Source organism: Sturnus vulgaris, chromosome 5 (genome assembly GCF_052056855.1).
Source record: "Sturnus vulgaris isolate bStuVul1 chromosome 5, bStuVul1.hap1, whole genome shotgun sequence".
Lineage (NCBI taxonomy): Eukaryota > Metazoa > Chordata > Aves > Passeriformes > Sturnidae > Sturnus > Sturnus vulgaris.
This window is the reverse complement of record NC_142247.1, coordinates 35787433-35809291: the sequence shown is the minus strand read 5'-3', so window position 1 is coordinate 35809291 and position 21859 is coordinate 35787433. Positions and strand designations below refer to the sequence as shown.

At 41.2% G+C, this 21859-nt stretch overlaps 1 protein-coding gene across 3 annotated transcripts in view; it reads left to right on the top strand.

Annotated features, from left to right (window-relative positions):
- Nucleotides 1-21859, top strand: part of TMTC1 (transmembrane O-mannosyltransferase targeting cadherins 1) — a 133912-nt gene that overhangs the window by 56010 nt on the left and 56043 nt on the right. For all 3 annotated transcript variants that reach the window (XM_014876957.2, XM_088165422.1, XM_088165421.1), the window contains 2 exons: nucleotides 6237-6426; nucleotides 18077-18198. In XM_014876957.2, coding sequence (XP_014732443.2) covers nucleotides 6237-6426; nucleotides 18077-18198 — 312 coding nt within the window. The remainder of the gene's footprint in view (nucleotides 1-6236; nucleotides 6427-18076; nucleotides 18199-21859) is intronic.

Here is a 21859-nt window from a genome sequence, read left to right as displayed (position 1 = left end):
AAAAATTGCTCTAGTGCCTACCCAGGGGCCAGACAGCCCATACATTAAATGTAAACTGTAGTCTTTTTTTCAAGGGGCATTGGGAGCTGGGGGAAGGCCTGGCTGGAAGATGGGGCTCCAAAGCAGAGGCCACCTTGCGGAGAAGGTGGTGCTCCCAGAACCACATGAAAGATTTCAGCATATTTCAGCATCTCTCTCATACAAGTGTTCTTGGTATGATGAATAGACCCTGGTAGTGCTGCTCTGGGATTTGATAGGCATTTTAACAGGCCGTGGTGCTTCTTTCAAGTGCTAGTTACAGAACAAACTTTCCCTGCCAGAGTCTGCATATGGAGTAGAGAGGCTGCAGCCAAAGCAGAGGCCATTGACTCCTACAGGCCAGAAAGCATTTTGCTTTCCAAAATACTTCCATGCAGAAGGAGTAGGGAGTGGCCAGTCTCTGAGGCAAAGCAGTGTGCCCAGAACATCCCTTTGGCTTCCACCAGCATTGGGTGGGTAATGCTCTGGGATACGAGCCATTTTCAGAAATGAGGCTCTTGAGGATCTCAGTGGCTGTCCACAGAACCCTCCATCTCTTGCTGCCTCAGTGATCCTCTTCCTGAAGCAGTTGCCTACTGCTGGGCACTGCTGGGGAATTTGGGCTGCACGACTCTGGAATGTGCTGCTGTCGGTGAGGAGCTGAGGATCAGGTGTGATCACAAGGCGTGTCCTCACCCACAGCACACAGGGGTTTGCAGAGGGAAACCAGTGTGAGATCAATCCCAGGTTTTCCAGCACTGAGATCCTGATAGGAGGCTTATGTTTCACTGCTAACTCACAGGCTCTTTTAAACTCTTTACTCTTAAAGAATTTGGTATTTTTCAGATTCTTAGCCACAGAGTTGAAACAACTGAGAGAGAGCCATTCACCAGATTAAAGCTCTTCAGGCTGTGTAGCTATAGAAGACAACACCGCCTGCTTTTCTCCATGCCTCTGGTGCACACAAGCCCACCTTCCAGAGGAGTTACCTTGCTATTCATCAAGCTACAGCTCTCTGTTTATCCCTGTTTTTCCTACTCCTGTCCTCTACTGATTGGCAGCTCTTTTCTCTAAATGCAAAAGGTTTGATGAAAGGGAATACAGGCACTTTTCTAATTATAAATATTTTCTGTCTAACTTATACTCTCATTTGGATATTAAATGGAATTTGTCTGTCTGCTGCTTGTTTGTGTAGTTGACTTCACTATCTCTGAATGAGCTGGATAGACAGAGTGGGAATTTTTTCTTCTGAGACTCTGAAAAGAAAATGTTTAGGCTGACAATATACAGAGCAGAAAAATAAACTTGTGTGGGAAGGTATGACTGGACTAGGAGTTCCCTAGGGGGAGTGTAAATATATATAACTTGAAGACAATATCCGAAATACCACCACCTGGTTATAATTGCAGCCACATGTGTCCTGGGAGGACATTATTGTGAAGTGACTTGTCAAACACACTTGGGTTTAGGGCTTTGTAAGAGGATGAAGAGAGCCTTGAGCCGAAATCGGTTCAGCTGTTAATACAAATGAGAAGCTCTTTTCCCTAATAAAAAAGCTCTTCTTACCCTTATAGTGAACTGAAACCTCCCTGAGTGCTTGGCACTGTGCAGGTCGTGTCAGAAGAGCATAATCAGGGTCTGTGACTTCTGAAAGGGCAAAAACTATTCCTGCTTCTGTTTCAGATCCTCACCTGCTTCATACCTCCCCTTCTTTTTTCCCCAAGTACTAGTTAAGTACACTTATTACCTGCCTTCTAGAGAGGTCCATTTTTCCCCAGCCAGGAGAATGATTTGCCTTTGCTTTGCTAAAATCCCCAGTGCCGGGAGAGGTTTCCCTTGCAGGTGGGTGCCCTGCTGGGTCTTTGTGGGTAGGGTTGTCTGCCAGGAATGGGATGGATTGTCCCAGAACTGGGTGGCTGACTGGTTGTAGCACAGTATGCACTTAGAAAAAATAGGATCCCTGGCCCCCCACTTTTGCCTGCAGCTTTGGTGGGACATGGTCAGGGCTTTGTGATCGCTCTTGTAGCACAGTTTTAGAAAGAAATCTATAGTCTCAGTCCCTGGGTGCTGTGGGAAGAAAGCTTAAGCTGCTCCAAAATCAGAAAAGACAGGAAACACCTCATAAATTTATATAACTCTTGGATTTTTTTTTTACCTAGTCTCACATTCCTTGTGCTCTGATTGCCTGGGTTTGGCAGGGCTGAGATGAGAGCTTTTCCAAGCTTGTTGGTCTCTATTACAGCAATGGGTAACAGATAATTCCTCACGTATTTTCCTGTCATATGGTTATGGCTTTGAGTAGTACCCTTTATGTTCATTTTTGCAGCAGAAACAATCAGTTCAGAGAGTTGTTTTCTGCAGCAAGTTCTTGATATGAGTCATCCTGTATTTGTCTTAAAGCATGCAACAGAACATTGAAACTACAAAAATTTAGAACTAAACAAACTGGATTGCCATGACAACACTGGCTACCTACAGGAGGAACTGTGTTTTTCTGAGCATGCCTGAGACGATGAGAAGTGAAAAGAACACCTGATATCCACTGAAACTTGGATTTCTCTGTTCAATTTGCAAATAAAAAATTTGCTGCAATGCAAATGCTGTTACCTGGCCTGGGGGAAAACTGTTTGCCAGTTAAGAGGCCGAATCTTCCAGTCACCTCACCTATACATAAATACAAAGCATTATATATAAATACTGTGATTTTCATGGGATTAACTGAGAGAGTGGGAGATGCTACAGGCAGGAATTTTTCTCCCTTGGAATGCCAGCAGACAGCCGAAGCAATATCAAGAAGATCATTAATTTAAAATGTAATTCACTCAGTCAACTAATTAAAAAAAAATTCTCTTGTTGCCATTTCAGGTAGGCTGCTGAAATGTAATTAGCTCCTAGAGTGATTTCAGATTCTTCAAGTTTTTTCAAAATTTGCAAATTAGTTCCTTGAGGTGTCAGCTTTGGTAAGAGGTTTATTCCAAACTTTCCCCTCTGTTCAGCTTTCTCCTTAGGCTTGTGATACGAAAGTCATGTAGATGTGAAGGCATATCGTATGCTTTTGGGAGCCAGAAATAAAAAGCAGCACTGGATTGTCAGTAACTATTATTAGCATCCTGTTATTTTTCTGTTCCTGGTATCTACAATAGCGATAGTTTATAAGTGCTTTATTTTATACAGCCATCCATCATGTTCAAGGACAGGTTACCAATGCTGAAGGCATATCCAAACCTTTGCTTGATTTGGAGCCTGCTCAAGGCTTTGTTGCTGCTTACAAATGCCTCCAAAAGTCAGGCAGTGCCTTCATGTATCTTGGTTACCGTGGCTGCTAATGTCACACGCACGTTCAGTGAGGGAGCTCGGGCTCAGCCAGGAGATGTGGCCTGGGTTCTCCAGCAGGGTGTCTGCAGAGGCCAACCAATTGAGTGTACACGGGTGGTAATGATTGTCACAGGCTTTAAAATATTTCACTCCTGTTGGAAGAGAGAATTTAAAGACTAATTATTGCCATAGTGGAATGGAGCGATCGTGCTTCTCCTTTGGGAGCCGCCTCTGGCAGCAAGTTGTGCACATGGCTCCCAAGGAAGACTGAAACCTCACAAGCACTTGGAAATAGACACTTGTTTACAAACCTGTCCTGATCAGTGAGTGGCTGGAGTTGTCTTCCCTTCTTCCACAGCAGCTTGTCCTACCTTTCCAGCAGGAATGCATTAACTCACGATGATCTGGCTACTCTGAATACCTCTTAAAATCAAGCGGACTCAATTTGTTATGGCAGCAAACTGTTTATCCTGTGCTGTGTAAGGGTATATCAGCTCCTGCCTTATCAGTGAAGATGCAGAAAAGCAACTAGTCTGTCCTTAACTGCAATGCTGCAGTTTGCAAAGATCCCAAATGTCATCTTGTTCCTTCCTACCCAGCATCCCAGTCTGAGTAAGCAGGGGAGGGTTTTCTCATGTGTGTTGTGTTTGCATACAAACTTCTATGAATACTGTGATGCCTATTGAAAATATTAATATGCCAGGGCATAAAAGGACACTCCCTCCAAAACCTGGGCTTTTCTAAAACATCAAGTGCAAAACTAACTCAGTGTTTCTGGAAGTCCTGTCAAATATACACACTTGTAGTAACAATATAATATGCCATGACATTATTCAGATTCATCTAAATAGACGTATTTTTGTTTTAACAATAAAGCTGGAAATGGATCTCAGTTGGGCTTTAAAGTAAGTAGCTTAAATAAATGCTGGCAGCCTTTTCTGAGCTGATGTGTTGAGGCTGATGGAAAAGTCTGTTTTATTGTGGCTGAGCAGAGGTGGGTCAGGCCACACATAATGTCACGAGTGAGTGCCTTGGTGTGATTAAGTCTCACCAGATTTTGTGTTGCTATGTTTCTCTGTAATGTGCGCCAGAAGAGATTGGGTTGGTGACTAGAAAACACATTTGTTTCCTTAGAAAGAGTGAACAATCAAAATTTTTAAAATCGTTTGAGCAAAATTAGGTTATATATTTGAAGGATGCTCTCTTAAATCGGAACTGGCTTTTTAATCGCTGCCTCTGTTAAGAGAGGATGGATTTTCTTTCTTTCCCTTTTCTTTAGTACCTCAGGGTGGGGAAAGGGAGGAAAATGGGGGCCATGTAAGTAAAGTGTATCAAATGGCTTAAAAATGTGGGAATAGTCCACTTTCCAGAACTGGGAGTTTAGAAAGATCTGTGGGAAAATGAGAATGTGCCTCTCTAACTGTTTACAATGAAACATTCCAGCTCAGTAAGCCTCCTTGCTTTTGGGTCACTGTGCTGCTGGAGATGTTTGTTTTTTTGATGAGAAGAGAAACTGATACCCTAACTTTGTAGTTATTTTAATATGTTTTCACAGAAATTTAGGGCCCAACACCCATCTGGGAACTTCCTGCCTGGAGTCACACTTAGCTTCAGTGTCTTACCATTCTGCCACAAATCTAATGTTGTAAGTGCTATTGTAAGGGGCTGCATTTTGACCACAGAGGGGCATGTTTGTAAGTGGCAAGCGAGATAATCCTCTGTCTACATGCCTTGACATTTCTGCCATCCTTTGTTACCATTTTAATAAACCTGCAAGATACCATGGCAACTGGGTATGATAACAGCTGCCAAATCAGGCTCATATGGAAGAAATCCTATGTAGGATAGAATGTTATTTTTTCCTTTTATTGAGTATTTGCCATTTTTGGTGCTGTATACAATGTGGACTTTGCCATTTACAAGCCAAGGATGGGTTTGTCTCTTTGAAGGCTGTCAAAATTTTACTTGGTTGACTTCACAATTACTGGAATAATCAATCTGCAGTCTCCTGCACATAAAAGTGTTTCAACTTTAGATGCACTTTCTGGCGAGTAGATGCCAAGAAGTAAAAGCCTGGGGCAGAGAGGGATGTTGGTTTAATTTGTTTTTCTTGTTTTCTTTAACCCAGTGGCACACATGCTGTTCTTTTTCAATCCTTTGAAAGCCCTGCATACTTCCCAGAGGACAGCATGCTCCCCATTTCCATTCCCCATTAATTTCCTCTCTATTGAGAATAACAATTATTGAAGATTTCAACAATTTGAAATTCCTACTTCCCCATCACTTCAGTGGCACATCTCATGCAATCTGGCGCCAGTCCTAAGAAACTGCAATGGGATCAGCAGAGAATCACCCTAACCCTCCTTTTTTCTGTATTTTCTCCCCGTGCCTTGATTTGCAAAGAGAAAAGAGAGAAGGGTCTGACTTTAATTGCTCCATGTTGTGCAGATGGAAGAAATCCTAAATTGTAAGTTTAAAAAGAGCTCGAGGGATATTTTGTATTGCAGCAGTGATGCAGTGAACTGTGTAAAAGTTCAATATATATGTATGTACTTAAGTAGTTATTCATTTATTGTTTAAGCTGGCAGAAAGTCACTTCAAAAATCTAACATTCAAATGGCAGTTGAAGTTTTGTTAGTTTTCCAAAGGCTGGTGCATAGAAACCATGTGAATATTTCTGATCTTTTGTTATTTCTTCAAATGACCTGTTAAAGTGCCCCTCACCCATGGTAGCACCTCTGTTGACAGAGAGGTGTGGTGCTGCTGGTTGGTGCAATGTTGTTGATTAGGTTTTTTTCTTTTGTTGTTTCCTCCTCCCATATGGTATGTGGTAAATGCCAGAGGAAAATGTTTTCTGTGCTGTCAGTCATTCCTTGTGTTACATTACCTGTTTTCATTTGCAGGTTTTTAACTTATTCCTACCTTCTGGCCTTCAATGCGTGGCTCCTGCTGGCACCGATCACCCTGTGCTACGACTGGCAGGTCGGCAGCATCCCTTTGGTCGAGTCCATCTGGGATGTGAGGAACTTAGCCACAGTGTTCCTGGTGCTGGTGATGGCATTACTCAGCCTACACTGCATTGCTGCATTCAAGGTAACACCAAAAGCCGTGCAATACAACATAAAAAGAAAAAACAAAGTACTTCTGTTAATCTTCAGATGAAATGGTTGGTAAGCACATATTTTCCTCTGGAATGCACTGGAATGAGGTGAAAAACCATACCAGTAATAACTAATGCAGGCATGCTCAACTGATGAAAATGTCTCTCTGGTTGAATGTCTCAGTCTTTAATTGGTCTGATTTGAGGGCAGAACTTGGCCCAGACTCTTACATTCAATTATTGTTAATGATCCAAACCCCACTGATGTTGTTAAGCATCTCTGCCTCTCCCATAGTCATTAGGCTTTTTGTCACTTACTTCAAACAGGAGTGGGAACTGTCATCTGCAGAGCCTTTTGAAAATAAAATCAATTCCTCTATTATTTGCACTTTTGCTATGCTTCTAAAACCTAAACATTGGATACCACTTGATGAGAAGATTTTTTTTTGTCAGCAGAGTAATGGAATGTGGGGAATTGGAAACAACCTGGAAATTGTTCTTTAGTGTAAATAATATAGTTGGTAAGCCATTCTTCCCAATTCAGCATTTCAGAGGTACCATTAATCATATTGCAGAAATGAAAGTGAGGTTGTACAAGCCTTGTCAGAAGTCAGATATACACTTCCATGGAAGAGGTTTTTTTTGTGGCTCATAGGGAGTTACAAGCTGTTTCTCTTTCAGTCGAGTTGTGGAAGCTTCTTTAGGAAAGGTGTTGATAGTCACTTTGGAAATACTACAGAAGTTTATCTTCCTTAAATGTATGTATGGCTGAAAAGCATAGTTGAAGAGTGTCAGGTTTTTAATACTTGTGTTATGCTAAAATGTGCAGGTCATGTACATTTTCAGTTTACCCTGGCAGTCTTCCCTGTGCTCTGGATAAGAGACAGAAAATGAACCAAACAGTTTGAGACTGCAGAGTCATTAATTTAGATAATACATTGACAGCTGCTGTACGGGAAATATGGGAAAGCACCCTTTTAGGTATTCGCCAGTTCTACCTGCAGGCTGCACATCATCTCATATTCCTCCTGCCTTCATTACTCACTGCTAGAGATGTTCAGAGCTGTTTGTATTATACCTAATCCTGTTCTTAGGGAAGTTAATGATAAAATTCTCATTAGCCCAGTACTGAAGACTCCTGAAAAATCTCATTGCATGTTCTTTGAAGTTTTGTTTGCATTTTATTTCTTCTCCTGCTGTCAGAACTATATGTAGGAAGAATATTGTTGGTTTGCTTGAAAAAGATTTTATAGTATTTTTATTACTTTAAAAAAACCCAAAAACTATTCAGTCTGGATTTATGAATACCACTGTGATTTGAAACTGCAAGTTGTATTTTTTTTGTGAGAAGTTCAATTTTGCTCTTGATCACTGTTAATGTTAAACAACATTTAACTTTACGACAAAGAATTTTACTCTTTGGGCACTTACTAGATGCTTTGAAATGAATCTTAAAGATTCCTTTGTGTTTATCCTTGAAAACCCCAAACTGAATAAATTTGATCTGAAGTGATCTGCTTTTGTATCTAATCCAGTAAAACTAGAACCATCTTGACAAAGTGCTCTCATGAGGACTTGCATCCTCCAACAAACCTATGGTGAACATGGAACTGGTGATGGTTCCTGGGGATCAACCTGGCCATGTTTCCCTCAGTCCTTCATATAGGATCACAGAAGGGTTTGGTTGGAAGGGACCTTAAAGATCATCCAGTTCCAACCTCCCTGGCATGGGCAGGGACACCTTTCACTAGATCAGGTGGCTCAGAAACCCATCCAACCTGGCCTTGAACACTTTGAAGGATGGAGCACGTGTGTATATATATAATTAGAAGTATAACTTGAAATATTTTGCTTTTCAGGAAATTCTGCATTTCTGAAGCTATTTTCTACTTTATTTTTAACAACTCACACAATCTCTGAATCGCACTGCTGCCATTCAGTGGTATGAAGATGAGTGTGTTGGGCTGAGCGATATGAATTATCGAGGAAAGCAAACAGGAAGCAGCACATTTCCTGGAAATAAATTATACCATTTGACTTCAAACAATCCCTTTTATAACAAGGAGAGGGAAGTTCAGGGCACGTGAACTGCAGGCACAATTCATTGGATTAGAGTCTTAGGAAAGCATCTTTCCAAATGCAGCAGCAGTGGCCTTTTATAGGGCATTGCTTCCCCCAAGAAGGACCATTTTTCAGTCAAGCCCCAAACAAGCTCAGTGTTTTACAGCTTAGAGGCAGCACGAGATGTATCAGTTGATTTCTCACATTTTGTAAAGTGTAAGATGTTCTGCTTTCTTTTTGAAGCAAACAGAGCAGTCTTAGTAGCCATTTTTCTCTCCTTTTTCATTGCAAGGTCTAACCTGGAAGAGAGAGCTTGCAATTCCTTAAGGAATGACTGTGAACAGGCATGCAGTCTGTGTGCCTCTCTCTTTAGAGTGTAGGTTTGCAGGGGTAAAAAAGAACAAAACCTCATATTCATTCTCAGCAACACCATTGCTTTCCTTTTTGCAGCATGGAGAATGGAGATGACAGAAATTATTTTGGCAGTGGTGAAGACATTGGTCCAGTGAACATTGAACTGATTTTCAGTGGCAAGAGGTGATGTGTGTGCATCCACAACACAAACTCACAGGAGACTCACAGGATATATTGTGTGGACTGTAATTAGAGAATGCATGGATTGGATTTCTGCCTTTGTAGTCGTTGAATTTTAAACATGGCTAATTTGTTGACGTTTGTGATTAGGGTAATAACTCTGTTGGGCATGTATGTGTGGTGCTGATAAAGGACATCTAAGGCACAAAGCTTTCTTGTTTCATTTTGTGAACGTTGTTATACCTAAGAAAGAGAAGAAACAGTGGAAGATTTCTACCCATGGGTGCTTTCCTTGGGACATGTCTGTTACTAGATGGGGATTTAATGCTGAAAACTGCAGAAACAGAGAAGGCAGCTCTCCATTTTGTTTGGAGAGAGAAGTCTCCCTTCTCATCCTGCTTATGCACCTTCACTGTTGTCTTCCTCTTTACTTAGTGAGGAGGACACTTAAAAAATGGCTTTGTTAACTCCCTGTGTATAACTTCCATTCTCTGTGTCGTTTCTCCTGCGTAGTGTGAATCCCTCTCACTTAGCAGCTGGAGAGCTCCCTGTGAACAGCTCCCCAAGTAAGACTTGCTCTGCTCAGCTCTTTGCAGTGAACTTCTTCACACGGGCTTCAGGCAGTGTGCTGGGCATGTGACAAAGCCTGGGGGTGCTATTGAAAACGCCTGCATCCCAGAGAAATTTTAATAGTTGGGAAAAGAGGGTGACATTTGTTTATTGTTCATTGTCAAAGATAGCCTTGGCTGTGAGGAATGGATGTGGTGTGACTTCCAGATGGATTACAAAGGTACCAAGAAATGGATTAGGCATTCCCTCAATGAGTATCAAGCATGCCAGTCACAAGGTCATAAAAAATAATCTGGTGCTTCAGATGGCCACTGGGCTGCCCAAGGGCCCATGGCACTGCCTTTTATTGCTGGAAGATACAACTAGCACCTGGTGAACTGGAGGGAGGACAATTCTTGGCATTATCATCAGGACGACAGTTATTTCTTTGACATATCGTGATAATTCAATGAGCATGAAAGGAAGACCCTTCAGATGTTTGAAGACACTCTGCATGGCATTTTTAGGTTGCTGCCTAATTAGCAGCTTGTGCTGTAGTTTTAGCTGTGGATGTATGTTTACAGAACACATGATGGAAAGGATTCCACTTTCTCTATAGTACCTGATATATGGAGGGCTGATACTGGGAAAACTCATGTACGTAATGCAGTGGGATGATCTGGAAAACCAACTTAGAGCAGTGGCTTTTGCACCTGGCCAGTGTGGGGGGAGTGTATTGCACCTCATACTGATGGCCCTCATGCATTTGTACTCATGACCAGCACTATAAAGTTACCTTCTGGTGGTTGACAGCACCTTCTGCTTGTTCAGCAGGAGCACGTAATGACGTGCAGCAGTTTGCTCATGTCTGAGGAGGGGATGCTACTTCATTTCACATCAATTAAAAAATACATCTAGTGTGCTCTATAACTTTTTTAAAGAACATACTTGGCTGTTCTGTATGATGTGGCTACATATGGTACAGGAAATTGTGATGGTTTTCAGGTTATAGTCAGTGCATGTGACTGACATATGTATTATCCTGAGCTTTCATATGCTACAGTTGGTTGTTTTTTATTTCAGATCTAATTTTAAAGGAGATGCTGCCTCTTTGAATTTCCCTGCATGGTGCTTCTTAGCCAAGACAAGGCATTTTATACCATATTGTGATGACTTTATTTTGTGCTGTAATTGGATCATATTGCCATTTATCTGGGGGATTATATGTATGGATATCATCTGAGCATATTCTTCAGTGACTTTCAAACTAAATTTCTTAGCTGACAACGTTCAGTACTATCCAGGAGAAGAATGAATTTGCATCTTCTCTTTGTGTGCATGTTTCTGTTGTTTTTGCTAGCACTCATTATATGTATTCTGTCATGCTATTTAATTTACCCTGCACTCGTGAGACCTTTGCTTCGTTTTCCAGGTTTGGCATTTCATTAATAAATCACAGCTTACGGTCCTTTCTGGGGAACAATTGCCTTTTATAATATTCTACAGTAGTACCAGCATAGTTAGAAAGTATGCCTAGCAAAATTTATATGCCATAACACTTCCAGAACAATACCTGCTTCAAAGGCACAGCAAGGTGAATAAGGCTATTTATTGATGGAGTCTATCTGACGAGCTGGAAACCACAGTTATTTCCATAAAAGGTCCATTTAAAATAAATCCTGCTTTCATTTTCCTGAGGGCCACTTGAATTCCTTCCCCATAGAGAGAAGGTCAGGACTGATGTTCTTAATCCTTAGCAGCGAATTTTTTCTGTGCTGCTTCTGTTGTTAATATTTGCTGCAGGGAGAGAATAATAAGCCAGAAAGACTCTGTTTAGTGGCTTCCTCTGGAGGAAGGGGGGAGCCCCTTGAGGCACCCCGAGCTCTCCAGCCGCGTTTCTGCTCTGCCGAGTGCTGCAAGCGCATCAGCTGCGTGCGGTCCCTGTGGGGCTGGAAGGAGCAGGGATGCTTTCCCAGGGAGCTCCCTGTGCCAGCTGACAGACTGAAGCTAAAGGGAAAAGCTGCCTTAGTCTGTATGTGACTGCTGTTGTGGATTACAAAAGCGAACACAAGAACTGTCAAAATACTTTTTGCGTCAGATTTTCTTTTGCTAGGTAGATGTTTGAAAATAACAGGTTTGGAGCATGGTGCTCTGAGTAAATAAAACCACAGCTTGAAGTAGTTCTGATTTGGCTCACTAAGAATATATTCAGCATCTCACCGAATGGGCTCTTACTGCCTACAGTAAGTGGTGTAGGTAATTATCATGGGGGCAGGTAGTTGTCCCATTTCAGCACATTAGCACTGAATTACTCTTTTTATTTTGCCATTTTCTTCTTCTGGTTTGAGTTAGTATTTCAAGGCCTACTCAGAGCTGAAAGGTTTTGAAATGGCACAGTAGTAAGGGTGAGCAGAAGGGTGTAGGTGAAAGGGGAGCAAGAAATTTACAGCTAGGAGAGATAATGATTGTTCATTGTAGCTATTTGGCCTTAGTTTAACATTGGGGTGCCAAGCTATTGTGTGGATTTTGGTTTTTGTTAGGCTAGTGGTGTTCCATGTTACCTTCTCAAGAGCAAATTCACCATGAACCGAGTTGCTTTTCCAAAGATCATGCTTTTATATACTGCAGATTTGTGCATTGAATTTTATTGAATTGTTTTGTTTTGTTTTCCCCACCTAGTCAAGCAGCCTGCAGTCACAGAGTGAAAGAGACAGGGAAAAGCAACCACAAGGTCAAAAGGATTATTGTAACTCCTGGAGAAATTTGTTGATTTTCCTATTTCCTTTTGGAATGTTCCACATCTCTTTCAAAGATTTGTGTGCTTCTTCATCCTGCTTAAATTGACTTGTCAAGTGGAATTAGAGGTTGCAGAGATTAAGGATCGGGAAAATGAGTTTATATCTTAAGGGAATTTCAGAAACCTGGGTGAGAAAGACTGTAAACACACAGCTGAATGGATGGGTAGCTGACTTCTACGGGGAAAAAGAAAATAGTAGACATCAAAATTTTACTCTAAGATACTAATATAAAATATTATGGGATGTATTTCTGTGCCCTGTTAAGGAAATGGGAAAGGACTGCTTTCTGTTTTAATTCCATAATTGAAAGCCAAATTTCCAGAGGTGTTGAGCACCCACAGTTCTCATGCACGTAAAGCTTTTAGGCATTTTCAGCATTTCTGAAAAATGTGCTGTTGTACAGACCAGGACTTCCTTCCCTCTGGAAATGGGGAGGGAACGATCTTGTTAGGGTGGTCTGAGATCTGCACCAAGGATTTCTCTTCAGATAATCATGAGTGAGGAAGCAAGTGCTCCTCTCAGGGGTTTTGGTTTCAGGTTCTGACTGGTGTATGTTTGCCTGTGCACCAGTCCCTAAATAGGTACTACTGCTGGTGAGCTGTGAAGGAGTTTCTATTGCCAAATACTTGAAATAGTATCAGTGTGTCAGGTAGTTAATAAGCAGTCAGCAGTGATTATCAAAATAGCATTAGAAATCTATGGCTATTTCTATCTAAACTAGATGATCACCAAGAAAAATTCAGTTCTTTTAGGAAATGAGTGAGTTACTAAGCCTGGCATTCAAGAAGAGGCTGATTTTTAGTTTGTTTGGTTTTTTTTTAAATGAGATGAAAAAATAAAACTCCTAATAAAGCGTAGTGACTACAGAATTTGTGGCTCTTTTCCTAGAAGCAAACTAGTTAAGATGTGTCTGAGTCAGTTTTGAAGCTGGTAAGTTACCTTTTACTTATCAAATGCTTGAGTTTTTCGGACCATCTGTTGACACCCAACTTTTGGCATGATTGGAAGCAGTAGCACAGGCAGCAGAGTGAAATAACCACAGCTCCACAGTGCCCTCCTTTTTGGTCACAGTAGATAAAGATGTTTGTGTCCCATCCAGGTTTCTGCTGGTGACCTAAAGGAGACCATGCTGATGGTACGTGGAGCATGGTACAGCTCTGCCATGGCCCATCTGTGTGCTCACCAGTGAGGTGGGACTTGGAAACACCCAGTGCTTCTGTGAACTTTACAACCACAGAGATCTTTTTTTCCTTTGAAGGAATAAATCGCTAGAGTTAATTCCTGATGAGCTTAATGCTTTCTTTTTATCACCTTCTGCATGAATAGAGAGTGAATTTGACATGCTTCTACACCATCCCTTTTATCTTTAATGCTGTATATGTGGAAAGTGCAAGAGTGGGTGTTTGCAGATGCTGACCTCTTGCCAGGTGAGATGCTGCCAGTGGTTTAATGCAGGCTGGTGAGGAGTCACATTGCTGAGCCACCTGTGGCTTCATAAGAGAATGGTACAGCAGGAATAGATGAAGTAGGGTTCTGTGCAGTCTGCACTAAGGGTTTGTAGGAGTAAACTGAAGAAGTGTCATCCTCTGTCTGTGGTCTGCAGAGAGTCATGCAGCTTCTTTGAGCCTGTGTGTCTCTTGATGGATAATGCACTTACTTCCTAGATCTGCAAGCATTTGAAAATGTGTAATACAATCATTGCTTTTATGCAGCTGTGCACTACCAGCTTTCCTGGATGCAGCTTTTCTGCACACGCAGTCAGGTGTTCCAAGCATAACATCTCACTGTCTGCAATGGGCCATCCAGAGCTCAGTGTCAGAGGGATTGATGCCTTTGGTAGGAAGGAGGTCTTTACTCCATGGAGCTGTTGGATCTAAATGGTGGAGAGGTGACACTTGACTCATTCTCAAAAAAAATCTATTAGAGGAAGGAATTAAACCCATTTGATTGCCTTCTCATCAAACAGGCAAGCACGTATAAACACCTTGGGAAACATTCAGAGGTAGAACAGAATGGAATTTGCTTGGATTTGCTTGCCCAGCTGCTGTCTTCCCTGAGATGCAGCTTAGTCCAGCCAGGAGAAATGCTGTCCTCACAGCTCTGCTTTCCAGTGCCTCAGCCCTTGGAGATGCCAGGTGATGTGAACATCAGTCCTGTCAGCACAGTGTAGACTTAATGGACCTGGCACCTGAAACCATGCTTCCTCGAGGGGAAAAATAAGGAATTTGTGGTGGGCTTATGCAAGTCCATAGTTATGACAGTTATGTTGAAGTAATCTGTGCACCTCCTGCAATCAAACTTAGAGGGCTCTGCCTTGTAGAAGACTTGTGCTTTAGTGGTAGTCAGCAAATACTTACTTATAGCTCAGGAATATATCTTATAAGTAAAATGGAAAGAAGTCTTCAATTGTAAATTCTAGTTTCTTCCTTTTCCCTCAAATTGCTAAAGAAGCAGTTTTTGAGATTTATTGCAGTATTGATCATATTTGACCTTGAAGTGATTCTTTGATTTTGTGTTTGAGAGAGTGGGACAATTTTTTTGCATTGCCCTTGGGAGAAATAGTTTTCTTTAGTTCATTGATAACACTGTGAAAAGAAAGTTAGAAACCTTTTTTTTTTTTTATCAATTTTTGGTTTGGTTTGTTGTTTTATTGGTGGGGTTTTTTGTTACAATATGATAAAGGCCTAAGTGTAATGAGTTAGATGTGAATTTCAAAACTACTCCTTCCTACCAAGCTATTTACTATAACAAATGCCATTTTGATTTGAAATTGGTTTGTCTTTGACAAGAGAAATCATTCTAAAGTTAACTCAAACATGTTTGTTGAATCCCCCCCACCAGAGACTACAGTGACAGAAAGATAAGCTTTGTGTTTCCAAAAGAAAGCACTGTCTTTAAGAGGAAAGGAATTGTCTCTCTGTAAAAAGAATGCATATTTCTAGTCCTAGCTATTTTATTTTAAGGCAAAAAGAAGACAAACAAAATTGCCTATTACTCTTTAAAAGCTTTTACTAATGCTCTGGGCACCTGGAAGATGCTGATTCTGACACCTTAAGCTCAGCTATCTCAAGTGGGATCATATGACCGAAGTAGCTAAACCAAATAAACGGTCCTAATATTTCTTTTATTTCTTTGCCTGGAAAATGTAACAGGTTATGTATAGGTTGGATTTATTTTATTTAGAAGAACACATGGAGGGAATTTCCTATGGCTTGTGTTGAATGGGAAATCCTGTTGCCCTCTGTTTCTGTACCCCTGGACTGGCTCACAGGCACAGCCACATGTAGCACAAAACCAGCTGAAGCCTGGCCTTCGAGGACCAGCTCTTCCCAAAAGCCTCTGCCTTAATGGAATGCTTTTAAAAGGGTACTGCCAGACATTTTTTGTTTCAGGAATAAGGAGCACCATGGAGAGTTCTGCTGCTCTGTGAGGCTGGTTTGTGTGTGCTGGGCTCCTGTCTCTGAGCCCTGCCCAAGGGACTGAGCTGGCACCTCCAATGGCATTAGCATGGAGTTGTGACTTGTTCTAGGGATAAAAAGGGCATGCAGAACCATTTGATCCTTCAACTGAGCTAATTCCCACACTTTCCTCTTTCCCATTTGATGTACAAGTTTTATCTGTCTTTCTCTAGCATTCAGTTTGCTTATCTGCAATGCTGCAGCCTGGAATAACACTGTGTCCTTCCTAGAGACGTTTAACTAGAGGTTGTTTTCCGAATTATTGATGTAATGATCAACAACTGGAGAAATATTTGGTAGCTGATTTGTTTCAGAGCAAGTGCATACCTTGGGGACTGAGAATGTTGTGTTTGCTAAAGTGCATTCACTTAGGCCCAACATACCTTCTTGTGCCTCTGGGTCTTCAGTGTTAAACTCCTGGGATAGAGTGGTGGCACCATAATTAGGTCAGACAAAGTGGGAAGGGAGAGTCAAATGGCAGGAGAAAAATTGAATACATTTCCAGATCTGAGTGGGGAGGGAAGTTGAGCTAGAACTAGTAAATTTTAATTCAGTTGAGTTGAGAAGAAATATTTTTTTTTTCTATTCAATTTTCTGTTGTAATTACCAGGCACCTCTGCTCATCATCTTTATGGAATGATGTCTCCTTCAGTTCTGAGAATAATGTACTTTGTTTTAGATGCTGTTGTGGCTGCATGTCGGTACTAGTAACTGTGAATCCAAGGTACTGAAAAGGTGGATAATAGAAGTACTATAGATAACTGTGGTGCTACTTAAACACATGTTGATAAAGAAGTCTGGAGACATGAATTCCACTCCTCTCTCTGCCTTATGATTCCTATTTGAGCTAGGAGAAATCTGTGCACTTTTCTGTGATCTTGTGGTTCAGCTCCTCTAAAGCAACATCAGAGCCTCTTGACTTGTAGCCTTGTTTTTGGTACCCATAGAAAAGACTTGTTTTCTTTCCCATAGAATAGGCTGAATATATTTTAGTAGTAGGATTTCTAAATTTCAGCCACTGTCTAGACCAGTGGTAGCTGCTGTTGCAGTTGTAGTTGTAGCTATGCAAAAGCAAGACAGTTTGTGCTGCTTGGCCCCGCATCATTGATTTGGCTCCATTTCTCTACTCAAAAATCTTGTTCAATGTTTCTAAATGTAGCTCCCTCCAGCAAAGAGAAGTCAATTTGATCTCCAAAACTGAGAAATTACCCACAACAATTAGAATGTGCTTCAACCATTAAATGATTCTGGTTGCATCTGTTTCTGAGCGTGACAAAGCTTCTCGTGATGTCTGCAAACAGTGAGAAGCAGCATCTGAGCTAGGAGAGCACAGATGTCTGCCTGGGTGATTGAACAGGCCTAAAGCTACACTTCTATCCTGGTGTCATTCTTTGAGAAGCAAGAGCTGATTTACCCTCTTGGGGTGGAGCTAAACCTGAAATTTAGCTTGCTCAGGCGACTTGGGTCTCTCCATGGCATGAGTGGCCACTTCAGCCCCTGATGTCTGTGTTGGCCCCACGGATCACAGTTGGTTTGAATTGCATGTGGTAATTTCATTTCTCCTCAAAAAGTGAGCTAACATTAAAGTGAGTACAAGTGGAGGGCCTTAACTGAGCTCAAGTGAAAACCATTAATTTTAGCATACAGCACGTCTCAAATTTCTGACTCTATGTGGAGACCTTTGTGTGTGAAAGTATCGTTTCAAGTGTAGATATCTTCCTTGAAAGAGATAAAATTACTCCATTAATGTGTCACTTAGGGCTAGTTTTCTTTACACAAAACGTGACTGATGGAACAGCTTTTTCTCTGTTATAAACATTTAGAATTGAACACAGCAGCCTGTATGTATATAATATGCATTTGTGCATTTACATACAGCCATACTGTCATAGACACACTAATGTATACATTCACACTATTCTATGCTTATATTGTACCAATATGAGTTATAACTTAGGTGATAGCTGTGCCATGCATATAGTAGAGGTGACCTTGGAAAAGATACCAAGGGTAATAATAGACACGGTGGGTAATATTTGTTCACTTTTTGGGCATGTTAGATGTACCAGGAATGCGTAAATATCAGAGATTAGCGTCTTGTAAAAATTTCCTTTAAATGCAAAAACATGCCGAATGTTAATCTGAGTTGCTTTTTTAATGACCCTCAAAGGAAAGGGAAAAGTTAGAGGTGAATTAAGTTGGATTTTTTTAGTTGATACTTGTTTAATTTTGTATTATTGCAGAAACTGGAACACAAAGAAGTTTTGGTTGGCTTGTTGTTCCTGGTTTTCCCATTCATCCCAGCCAGCAACCTCTTCTTCAGGGTGGGATTTGTGGTGGCAGAGCGAGTCCTTTACATGCCGAGGTAACTATTGAAATTGAATTTTTTTTCTAATGAGATCACCAGCTCATTTTCTGAAAGCAGGCATAATTGCTTCTATGCTTTTAAGTACTTCAAACATTATATTGCAAGTCAGTGTGTTCTCTGCCTGGGAGTTTTGGTGTTACAGCATGAGAGATTTTATAGTCAGCTGAGAGCAGATTGCTTGGCAGGAGCAAAGCTACTCAAAATCCTTGCTTTTCTTTTTAAACGCAGTTTTTTTGGTGTGCTTGACACAGCTCAATACAGAGATGTTTCTTGAGGATTGTCCTCCAAGACTTTTTCTTGGTAGCATTATCAAGTTAAATTCTTCAATGATTTAACCTTAAAGGCAGTAGCTGGAAAGTTAGCCTGTCATGTTTTTATTGGGTTCTTGTTCAGCTTTCCCACTCCATTAGGTGGTCAGTAAATACAAAGGAGACTTTTGATGTCTCAGAAGGCTCCTGGATTCCGTTGTGGAATATGCACGTGGGCTCCTGCCTGTAAGCTGTTGACTGCATGCAAATCTAAGAGTGGGGATTTGCAGATTCACACTTGTTGAACAGGAGGAGGAAAATCCAGCCACTTCTCCATCCCTCAATTGGTGCTCTGAAATTCCCCTCAGCTTCCAGCCTCTAACAATTGTCACTTCAGCTGTTTGGGTACTTCCAGTTGCATTTATGCACGGACAGCTTTGAGGTATTGCTTGTGACATCTCCACAGTATCCAGACCAGAGGCTGCAGTGGCAGTCAGAGGCCATTCATCCAAGATGCACCGGACAGTTTTCCATTTGACAGAATCACAAGCTGGTTTAGGCTGGAAAGGACCTTGGGAGGTCGTCTAGTCCAAATCCCCTGGGCAAGCAGAGCCAGTTGCCTGGGACCAGGTACAAACAGCTTTTGAATATGTCCAAAGAGGGAGATTCCACAACATCTCTGGGAAAGTTGTGCCAGTACAGTTTGTTCTATACATGAGCATAAGTGGATGCTGCATCTTGGATGCTGCAAGTTAGAAATGCCAAATCTACCCTTGGGTGCAGGGGGCCAGCCTCTGTTATATCTAAAGGGAACTGCCATTGAAGGGCTGATGACAAAACAGAAGTCCTCAGTTTCACCCTGGATTACTTTGTGACAACTGAAACAGAAGTTTTATTCCATAGAATATTTACATTCTATTCCTCAGAAACTGTGCATCCAAACATTCTAAGAAAAATGCTTACAGACAGTCTTTTGAAAGGTTGTATATATTCTGATAGTGATTGGTGTAAGCACTGTGACAAACAGGCTGCTCATCGGCGTAAACCTCAGGCTGTGGAGGAGCTATTGCATGTGTTATAAGGCTCTTATGCAGTTAGGCTGTATCCCCGTGCCTCTTTACACAGACATGCTTTTTAGGTCAAATTCTGCTGACTTTATTTGCATCACTAGCCCTGCCGTTGTTTGCTGAGGGTATACCTGAAAGTATAGTGAGTGAAAGTTGTCTCTCAGAGTTATTTTGCAAATGATACCCTCAACTAATGGATCCTGCATCATTTCAAATTAACTTGGAAATCAGATTGCTTTAAATTCATGTAACAGAAAATGAGGAAACACATGAAAGAGCAAAGCTATTAAGGAAACAGTCAGCTGAACACAGGGCTGTGTTGAGTGGTTGCATTTCTGAATCTCAAAAGAACAACTGCGGAAAATACTTCAGCTGTCAGCAGTTCCTGGTTCTCCTCCAGATGAGACTGCTGATATAATGAGAGGAGGAGCAATGAAGAAGAAAAAAGGGTATGTTTGCACAGAGAAAATTAATCAGCGTTAACATGTGTGCATATAGTTTGTATAATGCTTTTCATCTCCCTGAGGGCTTTGCAAATGTATGACCTACAAAGTAGGTGATTGATAGTTGCTACTTTTTTTTTTTTTTTTTTCAGTTAGAAAGACTGAGGTAGAAGGATTAAGTGATTACTCTGGAGTAAATCTGTGTTAGAGTGCCTGGATCTCATACTTGGCTCAGATCACCCCTGTCCTGCTTTGCAGCATTTGGTTTTTGCTCTTAGCCCAGGCTGGCAGGTAGCTGGCATGAAAAGGGAAAGCAAACCCTGGCACTGCGTGGCAAAGGTGGGGACTTTGTTGCCAAATGATCTCGAGAGAGCTGAGCATCTCTTGCATCCTCCAGGTCCAAAACTGCAGGGATGGTGAGGGGGACTTCTGCTAACATTCCTGACTATGACAGCACAAAAATAATGTGGTTTTGTTTTGTTCCGTTTTTTCCTGTGGGAGGATGGCAATTTAGTAACTATGGCTTTAGGAAGTACTCCTGTTCTTTATTTAGAACAGCCTGTAGCAGTTTTCTCAAGTTACATCTTGAAAAGGGGTTTTCCTATCCTCGTGGTTTGGTCTCTAAAACTCAGTTGGCAAGTCAGAGGTTACCATGCAGTTTTATTTAGACAAAAGTCCTCAAAGAGATGGAGAGGATTTGGTGATCTATGTTTTTGGGCTTATGCTGGAAGGTGCTTTCCTATCTCTGTTTCAAGCAGTAGCCTTTTATTGATATTTATGGATGTGGCACTTGCATATTTATGTATGGGACAGTGGTGTATGTGTGTCACAGCCTGAAGTCCTAATTCAGTGTTGCTCAGTAGGTACCTGGGGAAAATGTCAAGCATTTTCTTTTCAATGAAAGTTAAGTAAGGACCCAAGGATTTATGTAAAAGATATTATAAATAGAAAGAAGAAAGAAATAAGCCTTTTGCTCAATGTCTAATTATATGGCTGGGCCTTGCCTTCTGGGGATTGATGGGTATTTGGAACAATTCCTCTTCTGTCTGCAGCCCTGCCTCAGGGGAGAAGCATACAAACTATGTCAAAATGGTTGAATGTTTTCTTTAATTGAGTTCAGCTAAACAGAAGTATTTGGAGAAAATATTTCTTGTATTTATTTTTCATTTGAAGGTTACAAGCACTTACTCGTTTAAATTAGGAATTTTTAATAATAGTATTACTTTAGTTTGAAACATATCATTGGAAAACAATTTATTTTCTTTTAATTTTGTTTGCTTGCTTGTTTTTGGTTTTTTGCTGTTTTTCTTGTATGCAAGATGGGAAACCTTATTTTCAGAAGGGCAAAGGGTGTGAAATACCTAGGGAGTGATTAACAGGATACAATTCTGTAGGCCGGTTTTCCGAAGTGGCATCACTTTAAAAGCTGACTCAGTGAAAGACTTAAATTATAGGTTTTTCCCCTCTTCAAAATGTTGATGCCAACGCTGCTCAGAACCCCACAGACAGTGTAATTGTTTGAAAATGCAGAATGACTGATTACAGGCAGTTGTTCTGAGTGGTGTGCAGTTTGAACTCATGCAGGAGCAGCAGCTCTTCCTTTGTGTAGAGCTTTACTGTGCAGAGAGAGGAGCAACAATGCAAACTCTTGAGCTATCCAGGAGCTGCCTGCTCTACTGACATTCCTAGAGCTGGGGTTGTCCTCACCTCATTGGATCAGACCTCTCCTACCAGAGCAATTTCTGTGTTTTCCTCATATTTCACTGCTACCCTGATAGTTCTGGCTCCTGGCTGAGCTGTTGGGTCGTAGCCGGACAACTTAAGCTGTTTTCACAGACTGATATGAACCAACAAATCAACCAAAACATCACTCTGTGGGTTATTTCCAATTTGCTGAAAG